The 19,904-nt window shown below is 49.0% G+C and overlaps 1 protein-coding gene across 7 annotated transcripts in view; it reads left to right on the top strand.

The window, feature by feature from the left end:
- Positions 1–16,898, top strand: part of SPICE1 (spindle and centriole associated protein 1) — a 1,365,450-nt gene extending 1,348,552 nt beyond the window's left edge. For all 7 annotated transcript variants that reach the window (XM_069635857.1, XM_069635859.1, XM_069635855.1 and 4 more), the window contains one exon: positions 16,701–16,898. In XM_069635857.1, the coding sequence (XP_069491958.1) occupies positions 16,701–16,754 (54 nt within the window). In that variant the 3' untranslated portion in view covers positions 16,755–16,898. The remainder of the gene's footprint in view (positions 1–16,700) is intronic.
- Positions 16,899–19,904: the final 3,006 nt, after the last annotated feature.

The raw sequence follows: 19,904 nt of genomic DNA, 5'->3' as shown, positions 1-19,904 counted from the left end.
GAAAAGTAAGGTGAGACGGAGAACAGAGCATACCTGGAAGCCTTGCATCGGGGGATTGTCTAAATTGCCCTGGAAACGGCACAAAGCCGTCATTGATGCCTGGAGGTACCTGGAGTGGAGGTTCAGCGGAGAGGGGCTGGCAGCAGCAGATAACAGAAAGGGAGCAAACCCAAGAAAGCCACCTCCCCCTCAGCCCCCCCTTTCCGGCCCACGTAGCTTGCCAGGTTTATCACACTAGGGCCCAAAGCTAGATAAGCTCGCTGCACAACAGGGAACGTCTCCTGAGCCCCGAGACTACAACTCAGTGGACTTGAATCAGCCATACAGGAAGGAGCACATTACCTGATACCCTGTTCTCCTGTCACCATGTCCAGACCCTGGAAGGCCTATAAAACTGCAGACATTGCCACTATGATGCTTCCAGCAGGCAAGGGGAAGAAAGCAGAGGTTCCAAGGTCTTCACCCCAATCTCCGGATTGCCCCATTGGGCAGCTGGCCACCAAGGAAGACACCCAAGCCTTCATCGTGGACATCAAAACCGAATTTCGCCATTGCATGTCCGAAATCTCATCTAAACTGGACAGGCTCGTCCAGAGGGTCGTGGAAGCAGAACAGAGGCTGGGGGGGGAAACGGAAGATCAGGTCCACCATGGCAGAGCTATAACTGAGTCCTGTCTCTGGAGGGAAAAGTGAACTAGTGGAGGTGAAGCAAGAGGATTTAGAGAACATAGCACATAGGAATAACCTGCGCATCAGGGGAGTGCCCCCCTCAATTCCTGACCAGGCCCTCACTGAGCACATCAGTAACTTTTTCCAGCCCCTCCTCCCCGATCTAGATAAAGCACTACTCCTCCTGGACTGAACACACAGATTACGCTCCTGTCATTGAATGCCCCACCCAGCGTCATCACTCGTGTGCACTTCACCATCAAACAGCAGATCATGGCCGCAGGGCACACACAAGATTAGCTTGGGTTCCAAGGCTCAGCATTACAGATCTACTTGAACCTGGCTACATCCACCATCCAGACGCCGAGAGCCATCCGTCCCCTCACGCTCTTTCTGCACGAGCAGAGCGTCAAGTACCGCTGGGTGTTTCCGGCCACCCTGCAATTTACTTTCAAGAGAACATCCCGCTCAATTGATAGGATGGAGGAAGCAGAGGAAATCATGGGGCTCCCCTCCCCACGCAGGCGACCTTCCGGATTCTCACGCTCATGGCAATGAGGGAGGGCAGAGAGTTAAAGGGAGCGCCTGGACTAAGAGATCTAAAGGTGGCCGGCCAGGGCGCTCTCCTCCACACTCCCGAGTACCGGGGTTAGTTAGGTGGCAGGTACCAATGTATGGGGTTATATCGGTGTTGGGCGAAAGTGTTGCAAGCAGTTACCCTAGTTTTGGGCCTCATGCGACTTATGCCGAACCCTGAGTGGTAGTTCACTTGGGGGGGCCACAGGGGCGAGTCGCCTGATGTTTTTAAGATTTTTGTTGAGCTGTCTCTTTTTGGTTTGTTCATTGAAGGAAAACCTTGGGCGTCACATGGAGTGAATATCTACCAGAACCTTTATGGTAGTGAAATCTCACGGGGTCCCTCCTCAGGTGTGCAGGAGACTGAAGCCATTACCCCCCCCCCCACCCCACCCCACCAGAAGCTTGAGCTTGTATCACTGAACGTAAAGGGACTGAATTCCCTTGTTAAGCGGAAATCGATCTTGCAACGTTTGACAGACTTGAATGGGGGAGTCGTTTTTTTGCAGGAAAACATCTTTTGCCCCCAGACTTTATTCGGCTTCGGAACAGAGACTTCCCGAAACAAATTTCAGGCCTCCATCGGGTCATAGTCTGGTGGTACGGCGATTCTGCTGGCAAGAGGTGTGCCTTTTAGTGAAGTGGATATCGTGTAAGAACCAGAGGGGAGGTATGTAGCCATCAAAGGGGTTGTCTTGGGCAGTTGTATACCCTGATCTCAATTTATGCCCCTAATGAAGGGCAGGTCCAATTCTATCAGCACCTTGAGGCTATTATTCCTCCCTTTTCGTAAGGTTATGTATTAATTGGGGGAGATTTTAATGGGTCCCATACCCAATGGTGGATAAACGCGCATGCTCCATCAGCAAAAGACTTCAATATTGCAACTGGAATCCTTCATTTCTTTAAATCATTGGGGGTGGTAAACTCCTCGTATTGCATCCGGGGGAACGCAATTTTACTTTCTTTTCCCATGTCCACTGATCCTCTTCGTGTATAGATCTAATGTTGGCTTCTCCCCTTCTTCGGTCATATGTAGACGGTGTAGCCATAGGTGCTAGAGTGCTGTTAGACCATGCCCCATTGCAATTAACCACCAGGGTTTGCATCCCCTCTTCCGGCTCTAAGCCTCCATGGCAGCTATATGGCCCAATTCTAAATGACATTGCCTTGCGGGATAATATAGCGAAAGCCGTCCAGAACCATTTTCAGGAAAACCCCAAAGAGCATACATCAGCCGCAATCACATGGGATACTATGAAGTTGGTGATGAGGGGGGGAGTTGATAGCCCATTCAGCTGCATTTTATGAACGCAAACGGCAGATCTGATGCCATCTGGAAAAAGAAATTCCAGACCTTGAGGGGAAATCTAAGAAAGGGTGGGCCCCAAAACTCCACTAATCCCTAAACATTGCCAGGAACAAGCTAGAAGCTCTCTATGCGGCAGAGACGGCACAGTCTCTCCTGGTAACTAAACCGGGATATTACACCAAAGCCAACAAAGCTAATCATCTTTTGGTGAGTAAACTGCTCATTTCTGGGCGTCGCATGATTATAGGGTTACAGGATCAGCAGGGAGCTTTGAGATATGGGGAAAAGGAGAAGCTGCAGTTAGCAGAATCCCACTTCAGGCAAACTATTAAGGCACCCCTTCACTCTCTGGAGAGACAGAAGTGGTATGTGGAGGGAGCCGCCCTACCTGGTATCTTAGGGGAAGATAGGGATAGGGGTGGGGGAAGTGGGAACAGTGATTAAGGCCCTGATACCTAGGGTCCCGGGTCCTGATGGGTTCTCAACCACATTTTACAAAATATTTTTTTCCCAGCTCGCCACCCCACTAACAGCACTTTTCAACTCCTTTAGGGAGGTGGGCTCCACTACTCCTTCTATGCAGTCCTCCACCACTATATTGCTCCTGAAACCTAACAAAGACCCCAATATATGTGCTTCCTATAGACCAATCTACCTTTTGGACATTTATGCAAGTATTTATTCCAAGGTCTTGGCTAACCGCCTATCTCCGTTACTACCATGCCTCATTGACTCCGATCAAACAGGGTTTGTCATGTGGAGAAAAACAGGCGATGATATCCGGTGAGTCTTAAACCTAATAGAAACAACATTCTCGGATCACCAGAAGTTAGCAGTTCTAGCACTGGATGCCACGAAGGCCTTTGATTCAATAAAGGCCCAGTCTACTTATCAACCTTGGAGCTTTTTTCGCTTTGGCCCCCTCTTCCGGAAAATGATCATGGCCCTTTAGGTTTTCCCAACCACCTCCTTAAGAATAAACCGTGATCTCACATCTCCTATACCCCTAGCTTGTGGGACCCACCAGTGATGCCCTCTTTGCCCATTATTGTTTGCCCTGATAATGTAGCCATTGGCTCAGTGCCTCTGTTGCAACTCCTCCATTGAAGGAGTCAAGATTCGAGACTCTCAGCATAATGCGGACGATATGCTCATTACATTAACAAATGTCCAAGTTTCCCCTCCCACAGGCGATGGAGGAATTAAAATCTTTTGAAGTAGCCGACTTTGAAATAAATTTGTCTGGAGGGGAGGTGCGCGCCCTGCAGTCCCTTTGCCACATTAGATGGGAGACAAAGTCGATAATAAAGTACTTGGGGGATGGGGGGGTTCAGATTACCGCCTCTCCACCTGATTTGTTTGCTGTTTACTTCCCGACTCTTTTTAAAATGTTGGAGGTGGATCTGGAAAGTTGGGCAAAACAGGAATTCGAGGGGATTGGGTCCTCAGACGTATTCCATATCTATGACATGTAATCACCACAGCTGTGCTGCTTCGGAAACTTTTCGGCGTCTACGTCCTGCGTCGATGACGTCGATGTGCCGTCATCGAGGACCTCCTCCGACGTCCGACGTCATCCGATGTGATAAGTAGGACGCACGACGCCCATAGCCTCAGTTCCGTTTTTTCCGCGAACGTGTTGCTTCGTGTTTCTCGGTTTAAACGCCTCGACTCTTTGGAGTTCTGTTCTTCTCGGTTCTTCGAACCTGTTCGTTTGTGAAAATCCTTCTGAAGATGTCTACTTCGTCTTCGACCCCGCGTCCGGGTTTCAAGAAGTGCGGGGAGTGTGGGTCCAAGATGTCGGTGACGGACTCGCACGACGCCTGCCTCTGGTGCCTCGGGGAGGCCCACAACACGGATGACTGTATCGACTGCCTGTCGCTCACGTCCAAAGCCTTACGCGAACGTAAGAAGTTGTTGTCGGTAGGTCGGGTGTTCAAGCCCCGGAAGTCGAAGTCTGCGGGGCTTTCGACGGATGATTCGAGGGGTGACTCTCCGTGTCATCGTCGGAAGTCTCGTGGGTCTCCTTCTAGGAGTCGGTCTCGCCACTCCTCAGCCTCTTCGAGGCATTCTCGGAAGCGCCGACACCGGTCGTCTTCCAGGTCCTCTTCGGAGGGCTCTGCCCGGCGCGTCGCTTACCCCTCCAGCCGTGCGACGCCGGAGGAATGGGCTTCCTTCGGGAAGAAGATGCTGGCGATACTTGAGTCGCAGGGTACTCAGCCGTCCGCGCCCCCGAGTGGGGTCGGTCGTGTGAGGTCGAGAGACACCGCTCGCAAGAGTGGTCGGCACGAGTCACGGGAGAGGTCCCGTTCGGACAAGGGGACTCGTTCTCGACGTACCCGTTCCAGGTCCCGGTCCTCGACGCGTTCGAGACCGTGTGCACCTGTGAGGTCTTCGAAGAAGGCATCGACGTCTGTGGCGTCGAGGGCGTCGACAGGCTTTCTCGAGGCTCTGGCTCTGAGGAAATCGTCGATGCCGTCGACGCTCAGGTCGTCGAGGGACACGCTCGGGGCTCCGCCCTCGAGGGCTGTGTCGACGCCGCCGATTCTGGAGGCGCTGCATCTGACGTCGACGCCGATTTCCTCGACGCCGATCCTCTCGGCGCCGATGCCGGTTCTCTCGACGCTGGCGCCGATTCGCTCGATGCCATTGACGCCTTTCGTGTCGGAGGTACCCCAGGGCACGGGTGGACCCCCTAGGAAGGCTCTGGTTAAGAGCAAGCACTCTGGAGTGCCTTCTTTTCGCCACCTGGACTATATTTCAGAGGCGGATGAGGATTCTGATGGCCTGGTTCCTAGTCAGGTTCCGGATGAAATTGTCTCGGGCCATAGTCAGTTTGACGAGTTGAGACAGTCACTGCATGATGCCAGTGGACTGGACACCTCTCCGGAGGTGGAGTTTTGTAGGCCTGTGCCTGGCTCTCATGCTGATTCCTCGTACCGGCGCCTTATGGCTAGGGTTTCTGAGTACTTGGGATGGTCTGCTCCCCCAGGGGAATTTGTGCAGGATGATCTGACAGACATCCTTGATGTTGGTCCCCCAACTGACCCGGTTCTGCCGTTCCATATGGCTTTACAGAGAAGGGTGGCGGCGGCTTGGACTGCTCCGTAGAGTCTCCCGGCGGTGGGCAGATCCTTGTTGCGAAAATACCGTCCGGCCAGTGGCGACCCCTGCTACTTGACCAGGCACCCCACTCCGGAGAGTTTGGTGGTGCAGGCGGCCACGGCCCCGGCGAAGCAGGCGTCGTACCCTACCATCACTCCTGATAGGGACGACAAACGTTTTGATGGCTGGGCGAAGAAAGTGTTTTCTTCTGGTGGTATGGCGCTTTAGGCGGCCAACTCCATTTGTGCCTTGTCGCGTTTCACGCACACTCTGTGGAACTGTGTTGCGTTAGCGGCTGAACATATTCCCGAAGGGGACGAACGGGATGGTTTCCTTGCTATGGTCCAGGATGGTAAGGATGCCATGTGTGAGTCCGTTCAGTCGGGTTTGGACTTAGCTGAATGCGTCAGTAGGTCCATGGCGGCGAGCACCGTGATACGCAGGTTTGCGTGGTTGCGGAAGTCGGGGTTTGCTCCTGATGTGCAGTCCCGGCTCCTCAACATGCCCTTTGACGGTGAACACCTTTTTGGCAGCAAGGCTGACGAGAGCCTTGAGAGGTTGCAGACCTCGAAAGCTGCAGCGAAGTCGTTGGGCGCTGCAGTTCGCCAACCTCCGCCTTTTCGTCCTAGGGGACAGCAGTGGAGGGGTGGTTCCTTTCGCTATTACTCATCCTTCAGTAAAGCGAGAGGAGCTGGCAGTCAAAGAGGCCAACGCAGGGGTACCAGAGGTGGACGACAGGGTACCCGTGGTGCCAAGGCCGCTCGGGCAGTTGCCTCTTTGCCCTCAGGTAACGCCGCAGCCGCTCCCACTCAGTCGTGAGGCCATGTCCCATGGTTCGCCGGTTGGGGGAAGGCTGGCGCAGCATCTTGTAGAGTGGCAAGCCATTACTTCAGATGTGTGGGTTCTGGAGATCATAACCCACGGCTACTGTCTTCCTTTTCGGCACAGGCCTCGCGACAATCCACCGGGGAACCTCTCTTTGCAGAGTCCGGATCCGCTCCTTGCGCAGGAAATTCAAGCCCTGCTGGAGAAAGGCGCCATAGAACTAGTGCCTGTAGCGGAGAGGAACAAGGGATGGTATTCCCCTTATTTTTTGGTTTCGAAGAAAGACGGGGGGGGATTGAGACCCATCATGGACTTGCGCGGTTTGAACAAACTCCTCAGGAAGAACAAGTTCAAGATGGTTACTCTCTCTCAAGTCCTCCAGGCCCTTCAGCTTCAGGACTGGTTGGTGTCACTCGACCTCAAGGATACTTACTTCCATGTGCCGATCCATCCCAGGCACAAGAAGTACCTGAGGTTCGCGGTTGGCGACTCGCACTTTCAGTTTCGGGTCCTGCCGTTCGGATTGACCTCCGCCCCGAGGGTTTTCACCAAGCTCATGGTGGTGGTGGCAGCGCATCTCAGGCAAGGGGGGATTCACGTCTACCCCTACCTGGACGATTGGTTGATCAGGGGGAGCTCTCCCGAGCAAGTCCTGGATCATTTGTCGGTCACCTGTCGCTCCCTTCACAGGCTGGGATTCTCCCTCAATTTAAAGAAGTCCCATTTGACGCCAACACAGCGGCTCCAGTACATCGGAGCAGTGCTCGACACTTCCCTGGGGCTGTGTTTTCCTCCCCAGGTGAGGGCTCTTCACATTCAGCAGATGGTGCACAAGTTTCAGCATGCCCAGACGCTCCCAGCGTTCGAGTTCTTGAGGTTGCTCGGCCTCATGGCATCCTGCATTCTTCTGGTGCCAGAGGTTTGCCTGCGGATGAGATCTTTGCAGTGGGCACTCAAGACGCAATGGTCGCAGTCCTCCGGCAGGATGTCGGACTCGATTCAGGTGCCGTCCTCGGTCGCCCGGGACCTTCGGTGGTGGGCCGTCAAAGGCAACTTGATGAGGGGGGGCTCCATTTTGGCTTCCCTGGCCGGAGGTGACGATCGTGACGGATGCATCCCTCACGGGATGGGGAGCTCATGCCAACGGGCTGACAGTCAGCGGTCGTTGGTCTCCGTCGGAGTCCAGACTCCATATCAATCTGTTGGAGCTGAGGGCCGTCAGGCTAGCCCTGAAGGCTTTTCTGCCGTCTATGCGAGGGAAGAATGTCCTGATCCTGACGGACAACACAGTGGCCATGCACTACCTCAACAAAAAGGGGGGGGCAGGGTCACTTCCTCTGTGCAGGGAGGCGATGCAGCTCGAGTTCTGGGCCATCCAGCAGGAAGTTTCGATCTCGGCAGTTCATCTGGCCGGAGCCGAAAACGTGACGGCGGACGCTCTGAGCAGGCAGAGTGCGATCTCTCACGAGTGGGAGTTGGCTCAGGAGATTCTCCTGGAGATGTTCGCCCTTTGGGGGACCCCTCAAGTGGATCTCTTCGCCTCCAGTGTCAACCGGAAGTGCGAAAGGTTTTGCTCGCGGGAATTTCCTCCAAAAGGAGCCTTAGGAGACGCGTTCGTGGTGGAGTGGTCCTTCCCGCTGCTGTACGCGTTTCCTCCAGTCCCCGTCATCCCGCAAGTGCTGCGGAGGTTACGGAAGTTCGGTTCCCGGATGATCCTCATTGCCCCGGCGTGGGCTCGGAGGACATGGTACCCGGACCTTCTCGACTTATCCATCTGCCCTCCACGTCGTCTTCCCTACCGAGACGATCTGCTCTCACGGGAGGGGGGGTCAGGTTCTCCATCCAGAGGTCAGATCCCTCAACCTTCACGCTTGGCTTCTGAAAGATGGAGGTATAAGGATTGGGACCTCCCTGAGGACGTGATGGAGGTGTTGCTTTTGGCCCGAAGGCCAGCAACAAAGTCTCTGTACCGTTGCCGTTGGCGTAAGTTCTGCGACTGGTGCAGAGTTCAGAATGTGGATCCTTTTGCATGTGACATCCCCATGGTTCTGTCCTTTTTACTTTCTTTGGCCCACAGGGGCTTGCAAGTGGGTACCGTTAAGGGTTACCTGGCGGCGCTGTCCATCTTTAAGCGCTCGTCTGAAGAGTGTTCTTACTTTAAAATCCCTTTGATTTCACAGTTCCTGAAAGGGCTCACTAATGTGTTCCCTTCGTCACCTTTCCTGGTGCCCGGTTGGGATTTAAACCTTGTTCTTAAGTTTCTTATGGGTGCTCCGTTTGAGCCTTTACATTCTTGCCCTTTGAGGCTGTTAACTCTGAAAACTGTGTTTTTAGTTGCGGTTACTTCCGCTCGCAGAGTGAGTGAGTTACAGGCACTTTCAGTTAAGCCTCCCTTCACTGTATTTCACAAGGATAGGGTTGTCCTTAGAGTTCGTCCTTCTTTTCTTCTGAAGGTAGTGACGGACTTTCATTTGGCCCAGAAGGTTGTTCTTCCGGCATTCTATCCTCCTCCGCATCCTGGTAAGGAAGAGGAGAGGCTCCATAGGCTTCATCCTAGGAGAGCTTTAAGCTTTTATGTTTCACGCATGTCCCGGGTCAGAGTGGATGATCAACATTTTATTGGTTACGCTGGAAAGCGTTTGGGGCAAGCTGTGACGAAACAGACTTTGTCTCGCTGGATTATTTTGGCCATCTCGGAGTGCTACCGCTTGGCGGGTAAGGATCCACCGGCTGGGTTGCGGGCCCATTCTACCAGGGGTATGGCTGCGTCTACTGCCCTGCAGAGGGGTGTTCCTATTCGCAACATCTGTGATGCAGCCACCTGTGCTTCAGTACATACATTTGTACGTCACTATTCCCTCGATTCCATCCGAGCACAGGATCTGGCCTTTGGCAAGGCGGTCCTTTGCTCTGCTATTTGATTGGCTATTCTAAATTTTGATTCTAAATTCTTTCCCTCTTCCTTGCTTTGGTACTGCTTTGGGAGTCTGTCATAGATATGGAATACGTCGGAGGACCCAATCCCCTCGAAGAACAAGTTACTTTCTTACCTGGTAACGTTCTTTCGATGGGATGGTCCGACGACGTATTCCATATCGCTCCCGCTCTGCCTTCCCCGCTGCAGAATTTCTTTTGCGATTGCAGCTTACGTTACGCAAGGCTTTGCGTCTGACAGGCAGTTGACTTATGTCACACGTTCTGGGGGAAAAAACTACAACTGAGGCTATGGGCGTCGTGCGTCCTACTTATCACATCGGATGACGTCGGACGTCGGAGGAGGTCCTCGACGACGGCGCATCGACGTCATCGACGCAGGACGCAGACGCCGAAAAGTTTCCAAAGCAGCACAGCTGTGGTGATTACATGTCATAGATATGGAATACGTCGTCGGACCATCCCATCGAAAGAAAGTTACCAGGTAAGAAAGTAACTTGTTCATCTCATTATTGGGACGAATTAAGGCAGTTAAGATGAACTTGCTCCCCAGGGTTCCTATATATGTGTACTGCTCTACCAGTTTACGTCCCTCAAACACCTGGACCGCCTGCAGCGCAAGGTGCTGGGGTTTGTTTGGCAGGGCAAGAGAGCTAGAATCCCTAGCAGGGTGATGCTGGGGGGCTCTGAATGGGGCGCGCTAGGGTTGCCAGATCTCTATAAATATCGTGCGGCTCAGACCTCACACCACCTTGCTGCCCCCCCACCTCCCTAAATGGGCTGCCATGGAACAGATAAGACCCCCACTCCCTCTTTGGGATTTCCCATTTATTTCCCGCTTGACGCTAAGACATTGGTTCACGGACCCCTCACTTCTACCAGAGTGACAGCGGAGGCATGGGAGGGGGCACTCAGGCAGAATAAGGTCTCTAGAGGTTTAAATCCCAATTCCCTAATCTTTTATAACCGGCATTCTCCCCAGAGATGCATCCTGGGGGATTTAAGAGGTGAAGAGGAGGCTTACAAACTTGATCTCAACTCTTTGAGGAGGGTCATCCAAATACCTTTGAAAAGTGTAAAGAGGCCTTTCAGCTTTCAGAATTGGATAGGTTGTTTTACGGCCAGCTGCTGCAAAGGATAACACAGCCTTCAGTGAGGCAGGGGGTCATTCGAAACCGGAGCGCCATTGAGCTAACGGTCCAGGAGGGCTCCCAAAGTAAAGTGGTCTCAAGGATATATAAACTCCTTCTGGGGGACATGCTGGCGAATCAACCCCCATGTATGCACAGGTGGGAAGAAGATATAGGTTGACCACTGGAGGCCTGAATGTGGTTGGACATTTGGGCTAGGTATTATACGTCCTCCGTTATTAGTGACATCTGGAACTCATGCTTTGCTGGTATTACTCACCAGTCCAGTTACACCACTTTGAAGTAGCTCGGGAGCCCTTATGCTGTGGGAAATGCGTAGCCCAGGGCTCAGATCTGCACATGTAGTGGGACTCCCCGCTCATCAACTCATTTTGGGAAGAAATAGTGGTCATAATAGAAGCAGTCGCCCACTCCAAACTCCCTATAAGCCCGGAGGTTCTCCTTTTGGGTGCGCCAGTGGTTGAGGTCTATCCAAAGACTGGGAGAATGGCTAAACTTATATCCCAGCTTTTGTTGGCAGTCAGGATTACAATAGCTGAATGTTGGGAATCTCCTGACAGCCAGGCATTGCCCCTTTTGTGGGTGAAGGTGTGGGATATTTTGGTGGGAGAGAAAGTCGCAGCGGCCAAAGTATGTTTTTTACACCAATTTATGGACATCTGGACTCCCTTCTTGGACTATGATCGGGAATTCCCAGCAGTGAAGTACAAACCTAAATCGGCAAGAACCGCTTGTGGGGTTGAATTGAGGGATAGAAGTGTGGGGGGAAAAGGGATAAGATTGGAGAGACCATATGTCCTAGTATTATGCCATATGGTTTACCTGGAACTATGCTGATAGATTGAATGATCTTTTTCTTTTGTATTCCAACTCCTTGTGCAACCAAAATAAAGATATGTAAAAAAAAAAAAAACATTGCAACATTAGGCTAGTCCACCATGTGAAGCTAATTGGTAGAGCTACCTCATTCCTCTATAGTGGGACATACATTATCCTGAAATGATTGGGTCCTGCAAACCTTGCCACACCACCCTCGACCATCTCTGTGAACGTCACAGTCCAACCCACAATTCCCACATGGGATGACCAGTGGATCTTTATTTATCTGCTGCCATTCATCTCCATCCATTTCTCATGGGAATACAACCGATCATGACACTGCAAAGAGCCTTGAACCATTGACAAGTTACCGAACTTCTTCCCAGGCTAAGATGTGTAAAGGGGCAATTTGAAACCGCCATGGGACATTTTGCAACTAATATGCCAAATAATAAAATGATTGTGCATTCACTGCCTTTCCCCAGGACCCATGACCTTTGCTTCCTGACCTTGAAAGTATCAAAGGCTGTTCCTTTCTTACAGTATGATCCTGGGAACGTGTAGTTTGCAATGTGCTGCCAATCAATGCAGCTACTAAGCAAGTTAATAAAATGTGAATTTGACGTTTCTAGTGAAAAGGAAGCTCCAAGGCCTTCTTACAGTGCACCGTTCTACTGTTAAGCCCTGTTTACTTGCCTGTAACCCAACTTTATCGCTTATGTTATTTGCTTGAAACAGAATTATTTAGGGCATTCTGTAGCCTAATGCACAGAACTGTGTGGCTGTTATCAAAGCCCCCTCCATCTTAGTGGGCTAATCCTTTAGCTGTTAAGTGTGTCTTTTTACTGCACTGAACTTGCTTTTTTACCACAGCTTGATGGATGCTGGAAAGATGTATGTGCTACCCTTGCTGATATGTTTGGTTGTAAGCTGGATGCCATCCCGTTGCATTGCCTTTTCCATGTATTCAAGGACCCAACTGGGCATGTGTGTAAGCTTGCAAGTCTATGCCTGTTAATGGCGGAGCGCTGCATACTGTTATTTTGGCTCAGGCCCACAGCACTGATGATTGGGCAGTGGCTATGTGCAGTCACTGGGGCCAGGGACACGGAAGACCAATAGGCCACTATGCAGCTGGTAGGGACCGCCCGGTAGACATTTGGCAATCCTTCAAGTCCTACTTAGTGCGCATGCAGGAAGACTTCCCACCTCAACCCTCTGATTAGTGTGGGACTATTACATTGCCCCTACTCATCGTTTGGCTGATCTCACCGATTCTTGTACGTTCTTATGTCTCCTTATGCTACGTGTCTGTTGTTAATTGTCTTCCTTATTTGATTGATGGCTTCTATGATATTTGTAATTTTTCTGAATAAGCTGTGATACCAAGTGGGGCTGGGAGGATAGCTCAGGGGCAACACGCTATCCTTGGAAGTAAGACGACGCGGAGCAACACGGGTTCGGTCCGTGCTTAGAAACCTCTGGGTATTAAGCACGTTATAAAAACCAATTACAATACAATTACAAGGTCTTTAATAAAGTAAAAAATAAAATGCCTTGAAAAAACAACCCTCATTGGTTTTAGATAATTGCTGTGATATGGTGTGTTTATTTTTGTTTAACACATATTAACCACACACTTTTGTGCACATGATTTTTAATCGTGGTGGTTTAATGAAACCAAGAAAAATGCCATTTAGTGTATGTAGAGTGGTGGAAAATGTAATCAGAAAAGAGCCCCATATTTTACACAATAAGAGACTGCTTGCCTCAAAGGAAAGATGCATTATTATGCCATTGTATAATAATCTAGTACTTCTGGGATTAAGGCACGGAGAACCATTTTTCCTTAGTCTACTCCTGAATAAGCGTTCCCTTAGAACTTTCATAAGGAATATACTTGCCTATAATACATTTTTTAAGAGTGCTACGTACGCACAGTACCATCCAAGTCTAGCTTCTGTCTCTTATTGTCATTAGTTGGCCGCTGGCTGGTAGCCTGTGTGTCTGTCACAGATCGGAGGAGCTCAAAACACAGAAAACCAGCGACTATCCCACATAATGATGTGGTGGGGTTGTATGGGCGTTATCTGCACGCCCTGACATCTTCCCCCCATTTTTTAGAGCAATGGATCGCTCGCTGTTCCCCATCTCCTCAATCAGTCTGTGGGGTTTCATGCGGCACCTCTGTGGCCTCATCGAAATGCGAGGCGTTGGCGGGGCCAACAGTGCCTTTCCCCGACATCCCTCTTCATCTGATGATTCTCTGTCACCGTAGCAGGGTTCATCTGGCCATCTTTCATCGGGGCTGTCCTCGATGCGTTCCCATGCCGGCTCGGGCAGGCTCGCCACCTTAAAGTGCGACAATTTGCGCTTCACCGACGAGTGTCCCTCGCCATGAGCCGTGACCATGGTGCCCTTTCTTTGCGTCACTGTCAGGTGCTCTGGTGCGAATGTGGCGTCTTTCTTTTCCTGCCCTTCAGTTGACGTATCAACACTTGATCCCCTGGTTCCAGGGCAGATTCGTGACCCCTCCTCAGAGTGTCTGTTTTGTCTTTCATTTTGCTCTTTTCTTCCATGTCCCTGTCCTTCGTTTGTTCTAGCGGGGTTGGTGGTGTACGGTTAGGGCCTTCTGGTAGCTTCGTCTTGACGGGTCTCCTGAACATGAGATCCGCTGGGTGGTGCTGTGCGAGGTGTCGATATTCCCTCAGCATTTGGTAGAGGGCCTGCTCGAAAGGCTTGTTGAGAATGGTGGCTTTCTGTAGGGTCCTCTTAACATTGGCCATGAACCTCTTGACCATGCCACCATCTTGGGGTTATTTTCCGGTGCTGAAAGCCCACGTACTTTGCGAAGTTCTGAAAGTCCTGGCTGAAAGGCGGGCCGTTCTCAGACTTTGACTCTTGGAACTCTATACGTGGACAGCATGCGGTCAAGCACTGGGATCACACACGTGGCAGCCGTGCTCTCGATTTGCTGGTTGGGAGCTATCCTGACAGAAAAATACCCGGACAGCCCAGCCAATGTATTCATTGTGGCCTACGCCAGCAGGAGCTTTGCCATCACAGAACAGGGTTACTCTCATGCGGAGAAAGAAAGCCTGGCAGTGGTGTGGGCCTGTGAATATTTTCACTTGTTCCTGTACGGAAAGGCATTCACGGTCATAACGGACCATTAAGCCCTGCTGACAATCTATGGGGACCCCAAAGCCAGGATGTGCGGCCTTCGCTGGGCTGAGGGGGCCGGCTTTAACATTGGAGACGCACCCACGCGCGTTTATATGCCCGACTGCATCCTCCGAGCCTCGCCGCTGTGCTGGCCTTTGTCGGGTCTCTCTGTTCGTCCGGGTCCGCCGGTTACACCTTTGTTGCCATTGTGAAGCTGCAGCAAGGCAGCACTGCCCCTTGAGATCTGGGCCTCACACGTGATGGCCACGGTGCGAGTCATACACACATACACACAAAGACTGCGCGGGGCACTGGGAGAGATTATGCACGTCCTCTTTATTCCGTTACAAATCCTGAACTGCCCCCTTTCCCAACACCCACCTCTCTAACCCACAGCGCTGCTTCACTTGACGGATGGCCGCAACGGCAGCCATCCCACATAATGATGTGGTGGGGTTGTCTGGGTGCCTGCACGCCATGACATGTATGTAGCTCCGAAAAACAACTTTGTGCAAAAAGGATTCCATTTTCCATATTAAAATATAACATTTGATTAGAGATGGTGAACAGATTACTTGTTTTGTGTTTTTATCCATGCCTCAAGTGTTTTTCTGCCATTTTTCAGTTGCCTTCAAATCAGTGAAGTGGCAATGCGCCTTCAATTTATTCTGCAATTGTGTTTCCAGTGTCCCTGCCTTAAGTCTATGAAGTTCAAGAAAAGTCTATGAAGTTCAAGAAAAGTCTATGAAGTTCAAGATGGTTGTAAATTGCAGGACCAACATCCTTCAGAGATGCGCATTTACAGTTTAATCATTTTTAATCATCATTGGATGGACAGGTGGGGACTGTGATACAGACATGACTTTCTATAGAAGTTGTCCACCACCCATGACACCTTAATTAAAGAAGCTGCTGATGTGGTTTATAGTGCAGATGCAGGAGGTGGCAGAATTGGTGATAAAAAAGAAAAATATCCCTTGGAGTTCAAGGGACTAAATTGGGTTCTAGGTCCTCGCAAGGGCTCAAAATGAGGTGTATTTCGAGGCCATAGTATTCCAACTTCTTTTGAAAGTGGAAGAGTTGTTGGGAGTAAATAAAGTGCTCAACACCTGACAACGAAAAGGTATTTTTGAATCCCTGAAAAATCCTTCTCGTCACATCTTCTGAAAGTAGTAAGAAAAATACTCGCCTCCAAGATCTTATGGAGCAGTTATTCATTCTGTGATTTGCACTAGCCAAGCAGTATATGTCTCACTTCATCAGAAGAAACAGCATCTGTGACATTACCCCAGCATTTCACCTGATTTGACACCACCTGGGTCCCACCTCCAAATTTGTGGGACAGATTGTTCAATGCGCCCCACTAGTTTAAATGTGCTGGTCCTTTGCTTCCAACCAGTTTGAAATCATTGAAAAGAGACCATATGTAAAAGAAAGGTGTCTTTGTATTGTGGCTCGTTTGCTTCATGCCAAGGTTGCACTGGTGCCACTATGTGGCACCCAAACTGAATAGCACTATAGATCCTACTCCAGAAGCACAAAACAAGATGGCTGTGGAGCTAGTTGGCCATTTGGTATATTTGTAAATTGGTATGTATCTAGCTTATTCATGGTGCCCCAAGAATACAGATCCATGTATTTATGTAGTGTTAAATGAACGAAGAGCGCCTTTTATAATAGTGCTGTGAATTAAGTATTTAAGTGTTAAGATGCTTGCATAAAAACGCTGTGCAGAAAGGCAGAAGGGCTCACTGTCCTCGCTGCATGAAAGACATTTGCATAGTTCCTTTCCATCTTTCCATAAAGTGTGTTCCAGAGATCAAATCCTTCTCCCTATCTCTGTGTTTTTCCTTGGGTTAAAGATATGGAAGGGGCATTGCAATTTCACAGATTTGATTTCCAATTGATTTTTTTGGTTCATTATACACATGTAAGGTTTAGTGTGCTGTCCACCCAATTTAGCTGCATGCTTCAATCTTTGCTGGGTTCACTACTGGTGGCTGTGGTCATTATAATAGATCAATGATTGAAAAGACTGGAGTGTGTGCTCCTGTGGTCCGCAATTGTCAACTGTAGAACTATTCCTGCTTTGGGCAATTAAAAAGAAGTATTATTGAAATATATTTTCTTTTTCTCGTCTGCAGAATAAACACCAAACAGAAGAAGGGTGGTTTGCACTCTCCACACACGTGATGTGAAAAGTTGCCAATCGTGATGCCAACCGCAGGGTAAAGTGGCAGACCTGATGTCACATGAACTCCGGCATTGGGATATAACTTAAGTTCGCTTATCTGGTGTTGTATTTGCACATGATGCAAAGAAACTGATAGTTTGTCCTACATATGCAAGATGCAGACATCGTTTGGTCCTGTGCAACAGCGCTTGGGTCCTGCGATTGAAGAGAACATCTTTTTCTCATCGCTCGAGTATTCAGAATCCTCTGACCAACCTTTTCAAGTGCACAATTAAAAACATATTCATTTATTAATTGTAACTGGTATAATGTTTATATATATATTTTTTTTTAAGAATGTGATGCAAGTACTGTGTGCTAATGGTCTTTGCACTTTATTAAATTAGAGGATCATCTGCTCAAACAGTGAAAGACTAAGGTTGTTACATATTTGTAACTCTCCTAAGATCAGACTGATTAAACTCAGATGATTGTAATGTAATTCCAATAACCTGTGAACTCCTATGGTTGTGTATCCTTCTAGGATTGCTTCAGTAAGAAATTAGACTTCAATCTCCCTGTGCCCTAAACCATTGTGCACGTTTTAAAACCCTGATGAGACTGCTCACCTTAACAATCTTTTATAGCATTCTAACCCACCAATGACCATTTCAAACACTAGTGATCACTAAAGATAGATCTTCTAGGTGGCCTCATCTAAGACATTTTTATTAAAACCATTGAATCGGAAAAACCTGCCCAGCCACCCCAAAAAATCAATATACTTTTCTAAGAGCTTGGATTAACATCTGTGTATTGACATTACTTCACTTAATGTGTTCTCGTGAAACACTGAACAAACATAGAATGAACATAATTAGAATTAACTAATGCTACCTTGAAACACATTTGCATAAAAAAGGAATAACATGTTACATAAAGAAAATAGTGTTATAATCCTTCTGATCAAAGCAGCCTCAGAGAATGAGAAATGTAACCTGTGCATTTCAATTAGGAGAAGCTGAATTAATGTATCTTCCAGCATCTCACAGTGGAATGAACACAATTGTAATCTCCAGACTAACTACAGCCCTACCGTTATTGCTGTTCAGTTCAGAATAAGAAAGACTGAGGGTGGACTTTTGAAATGCTTCTCCAAATTTAGGAGTAAACATGAGAATGTGTCCCGCCATTTCAGAACAGTTTGGTGGATCCCATTACTGCTGTGGGTATATTGAATGTCTCCAAAGACTGCCTCATCCACTGCACTGGAGCAAAGCCATATTGCTCCAATATTTGGCTCACGTTGCGCAATATAGATTTACCAAAATTTGCCCTGAGAAACCTAGAATTGGAAAATCTTTTCACAACTCTTCAACTTGAAACCTCTGCCACGTGCAGTATATTCTTTTTAAGCTTCTTTCAATATCCTATCTGTTACATTAACTATTTGTAACCAAAAGTGGTGCATTCTCATTAGTGAAGGTTTGTGTTTAGGCGAGCTCTAGTTTGGCCCCCAATATCGCTGATATTTCCTCATTTGTGCAGCTTATTCACTATATTCTCATTCAACCTTTCCCTGATCAAAGTGTATGTATGGTGTGAAACAAGATCTCGTTATGTTTGCTTCTGTGTTTAATTAAAGTTACATGTTTTAACCTAATTTGAGAGAAGTTGTTATTTTTGCATTGCAATGGCCGTTTCATTTTTGGTTTTGGCATATTTAGTCGCGCTAGTGCCACTTAGGTGGCAACGCCTTTTCTAACACAAAAGAGAGAAGCAGGATATTTGGTTGGAATGGTGACTGGCAATGCCCAGGCATGAATGTCTTGCATCATAACATGTTTTGTCTCTTCGGCCATTTAAACCAATGAGTGTTTGTTGTACAATGTTTGTCAGTCACGAGTCGTGGGGGAAAGAACATTCTTTCATCCTGTCTGGGTTGTGCAGCGAGGCATCCTTCCTTTACCCGCTGCTCAGCCCCCCGGTCTGTGACGGCTCCTTTCCAGCTCGTCCCCATCATGGCATTCATAGCAGGTATCCTACCGTGTCAGCAGCCCCTCTCCCCGATGAGCCTTCCTCAATCCCAATCTCTTACCCAAAACTGTCCCGGAGTGCTCTACTGAAAATATCCCAGATCCGGCGCATGTGAGGAGACCCCCGGCACACGCTGAGCATGCAGAAGCCATCCAATCACCAAGTGGATAAACCAGTAATTGCAAAAGAAATCCTGTGTATGCGTCTATGCCAGAGTGTGTATGAATTTGTGGTGTGTTGTGTTTTTGCGTGGCTTGATTGGACCTGGTGGTGTGGTGCACGGGAGTCGGGTGGCCAGATTTCCAACCCAAAAACAGACAAGTTTGCAATGTGAATACAGTAGACGGAGGAGTGTCACCAAAGGCTTAGCCCTAAAATATACACTACAGACCAGAATGGCCAGATCTGTAGAATGACGGTGCAGTAATGTTCTGTAATGTACTGAAAAGCATAGAGACTGACGAAAAGACCGGATTTCAACTTCTCACTTTTATTAAAGGAAAAGAAAGAATGCTCCTTCTATCCCTGCCACCATGATGGTTTCCCTAAAATTCAAAAATAATGAACTGGTGCTCCTCAGGATGTTTCACACAAATGTCCTCTGTCCAAACGGAAGCTATCCTATCGTCTGTCCCAAGCACTTACAAAAACAACACTAGGTATGCATTTTCCCCCTTTGCTTGGTTAGTGGTGGCTTGTTTCTGACCTCCACCAAAAATCATTTTTCTCTCGGGCCCACGGCCTGCTGGTGCAGTTCCACTTTTTTTTTTTTAGCCTCTCTCTCTCTTCTTGGTGCAGTTGGGTCCTGGCCTCCATCCAAATGTTATCAGTTGAAACAGTCTCAATTGGGTCAACTGATTTTGTAAGCATGCCCTTCGTCGGATACAACAGGCTTTGAGAGTCTTTCTTGGCTTTACTCCTAACTGTCTTTTTCCTCGCCTCGTGGTCTCTTGTATTCCCATACGTCTTGGATGATTCTCTTCACCCTTGCTGCGTGTTTCATCCTCCTTTGGGTTATCGTGTGCTTTAGCCTGGCCTAGGTTTCCTATCTTTCCCCCTGTGCTTACGTTATTGATTCTCTCACCCCCTTGTGGGGTGTCTGAATCTTCTATCCCAGGGTGGGCAAGGGGCCTTCTCA

Source organism: Ambystoma mexicanum, chromosome 7p (genome assembly GCF_040938575.1).
Source record: "Ambystoma mexicanum isolate Mex_15411 chromosome 7p, UKY_AmexF1_1, whole genome shotgun sequence".
NCBI lineage: Eukaryota > Metazoa > Chordata > Amphibia > Caudata > Ambystomatidae > Ambystoma > Ambystoma mexicanum.
Note: the sequence above shows the minus strand (reverse complement) of the source record. Positions and strands in the feature narration are given on the sequence as shown.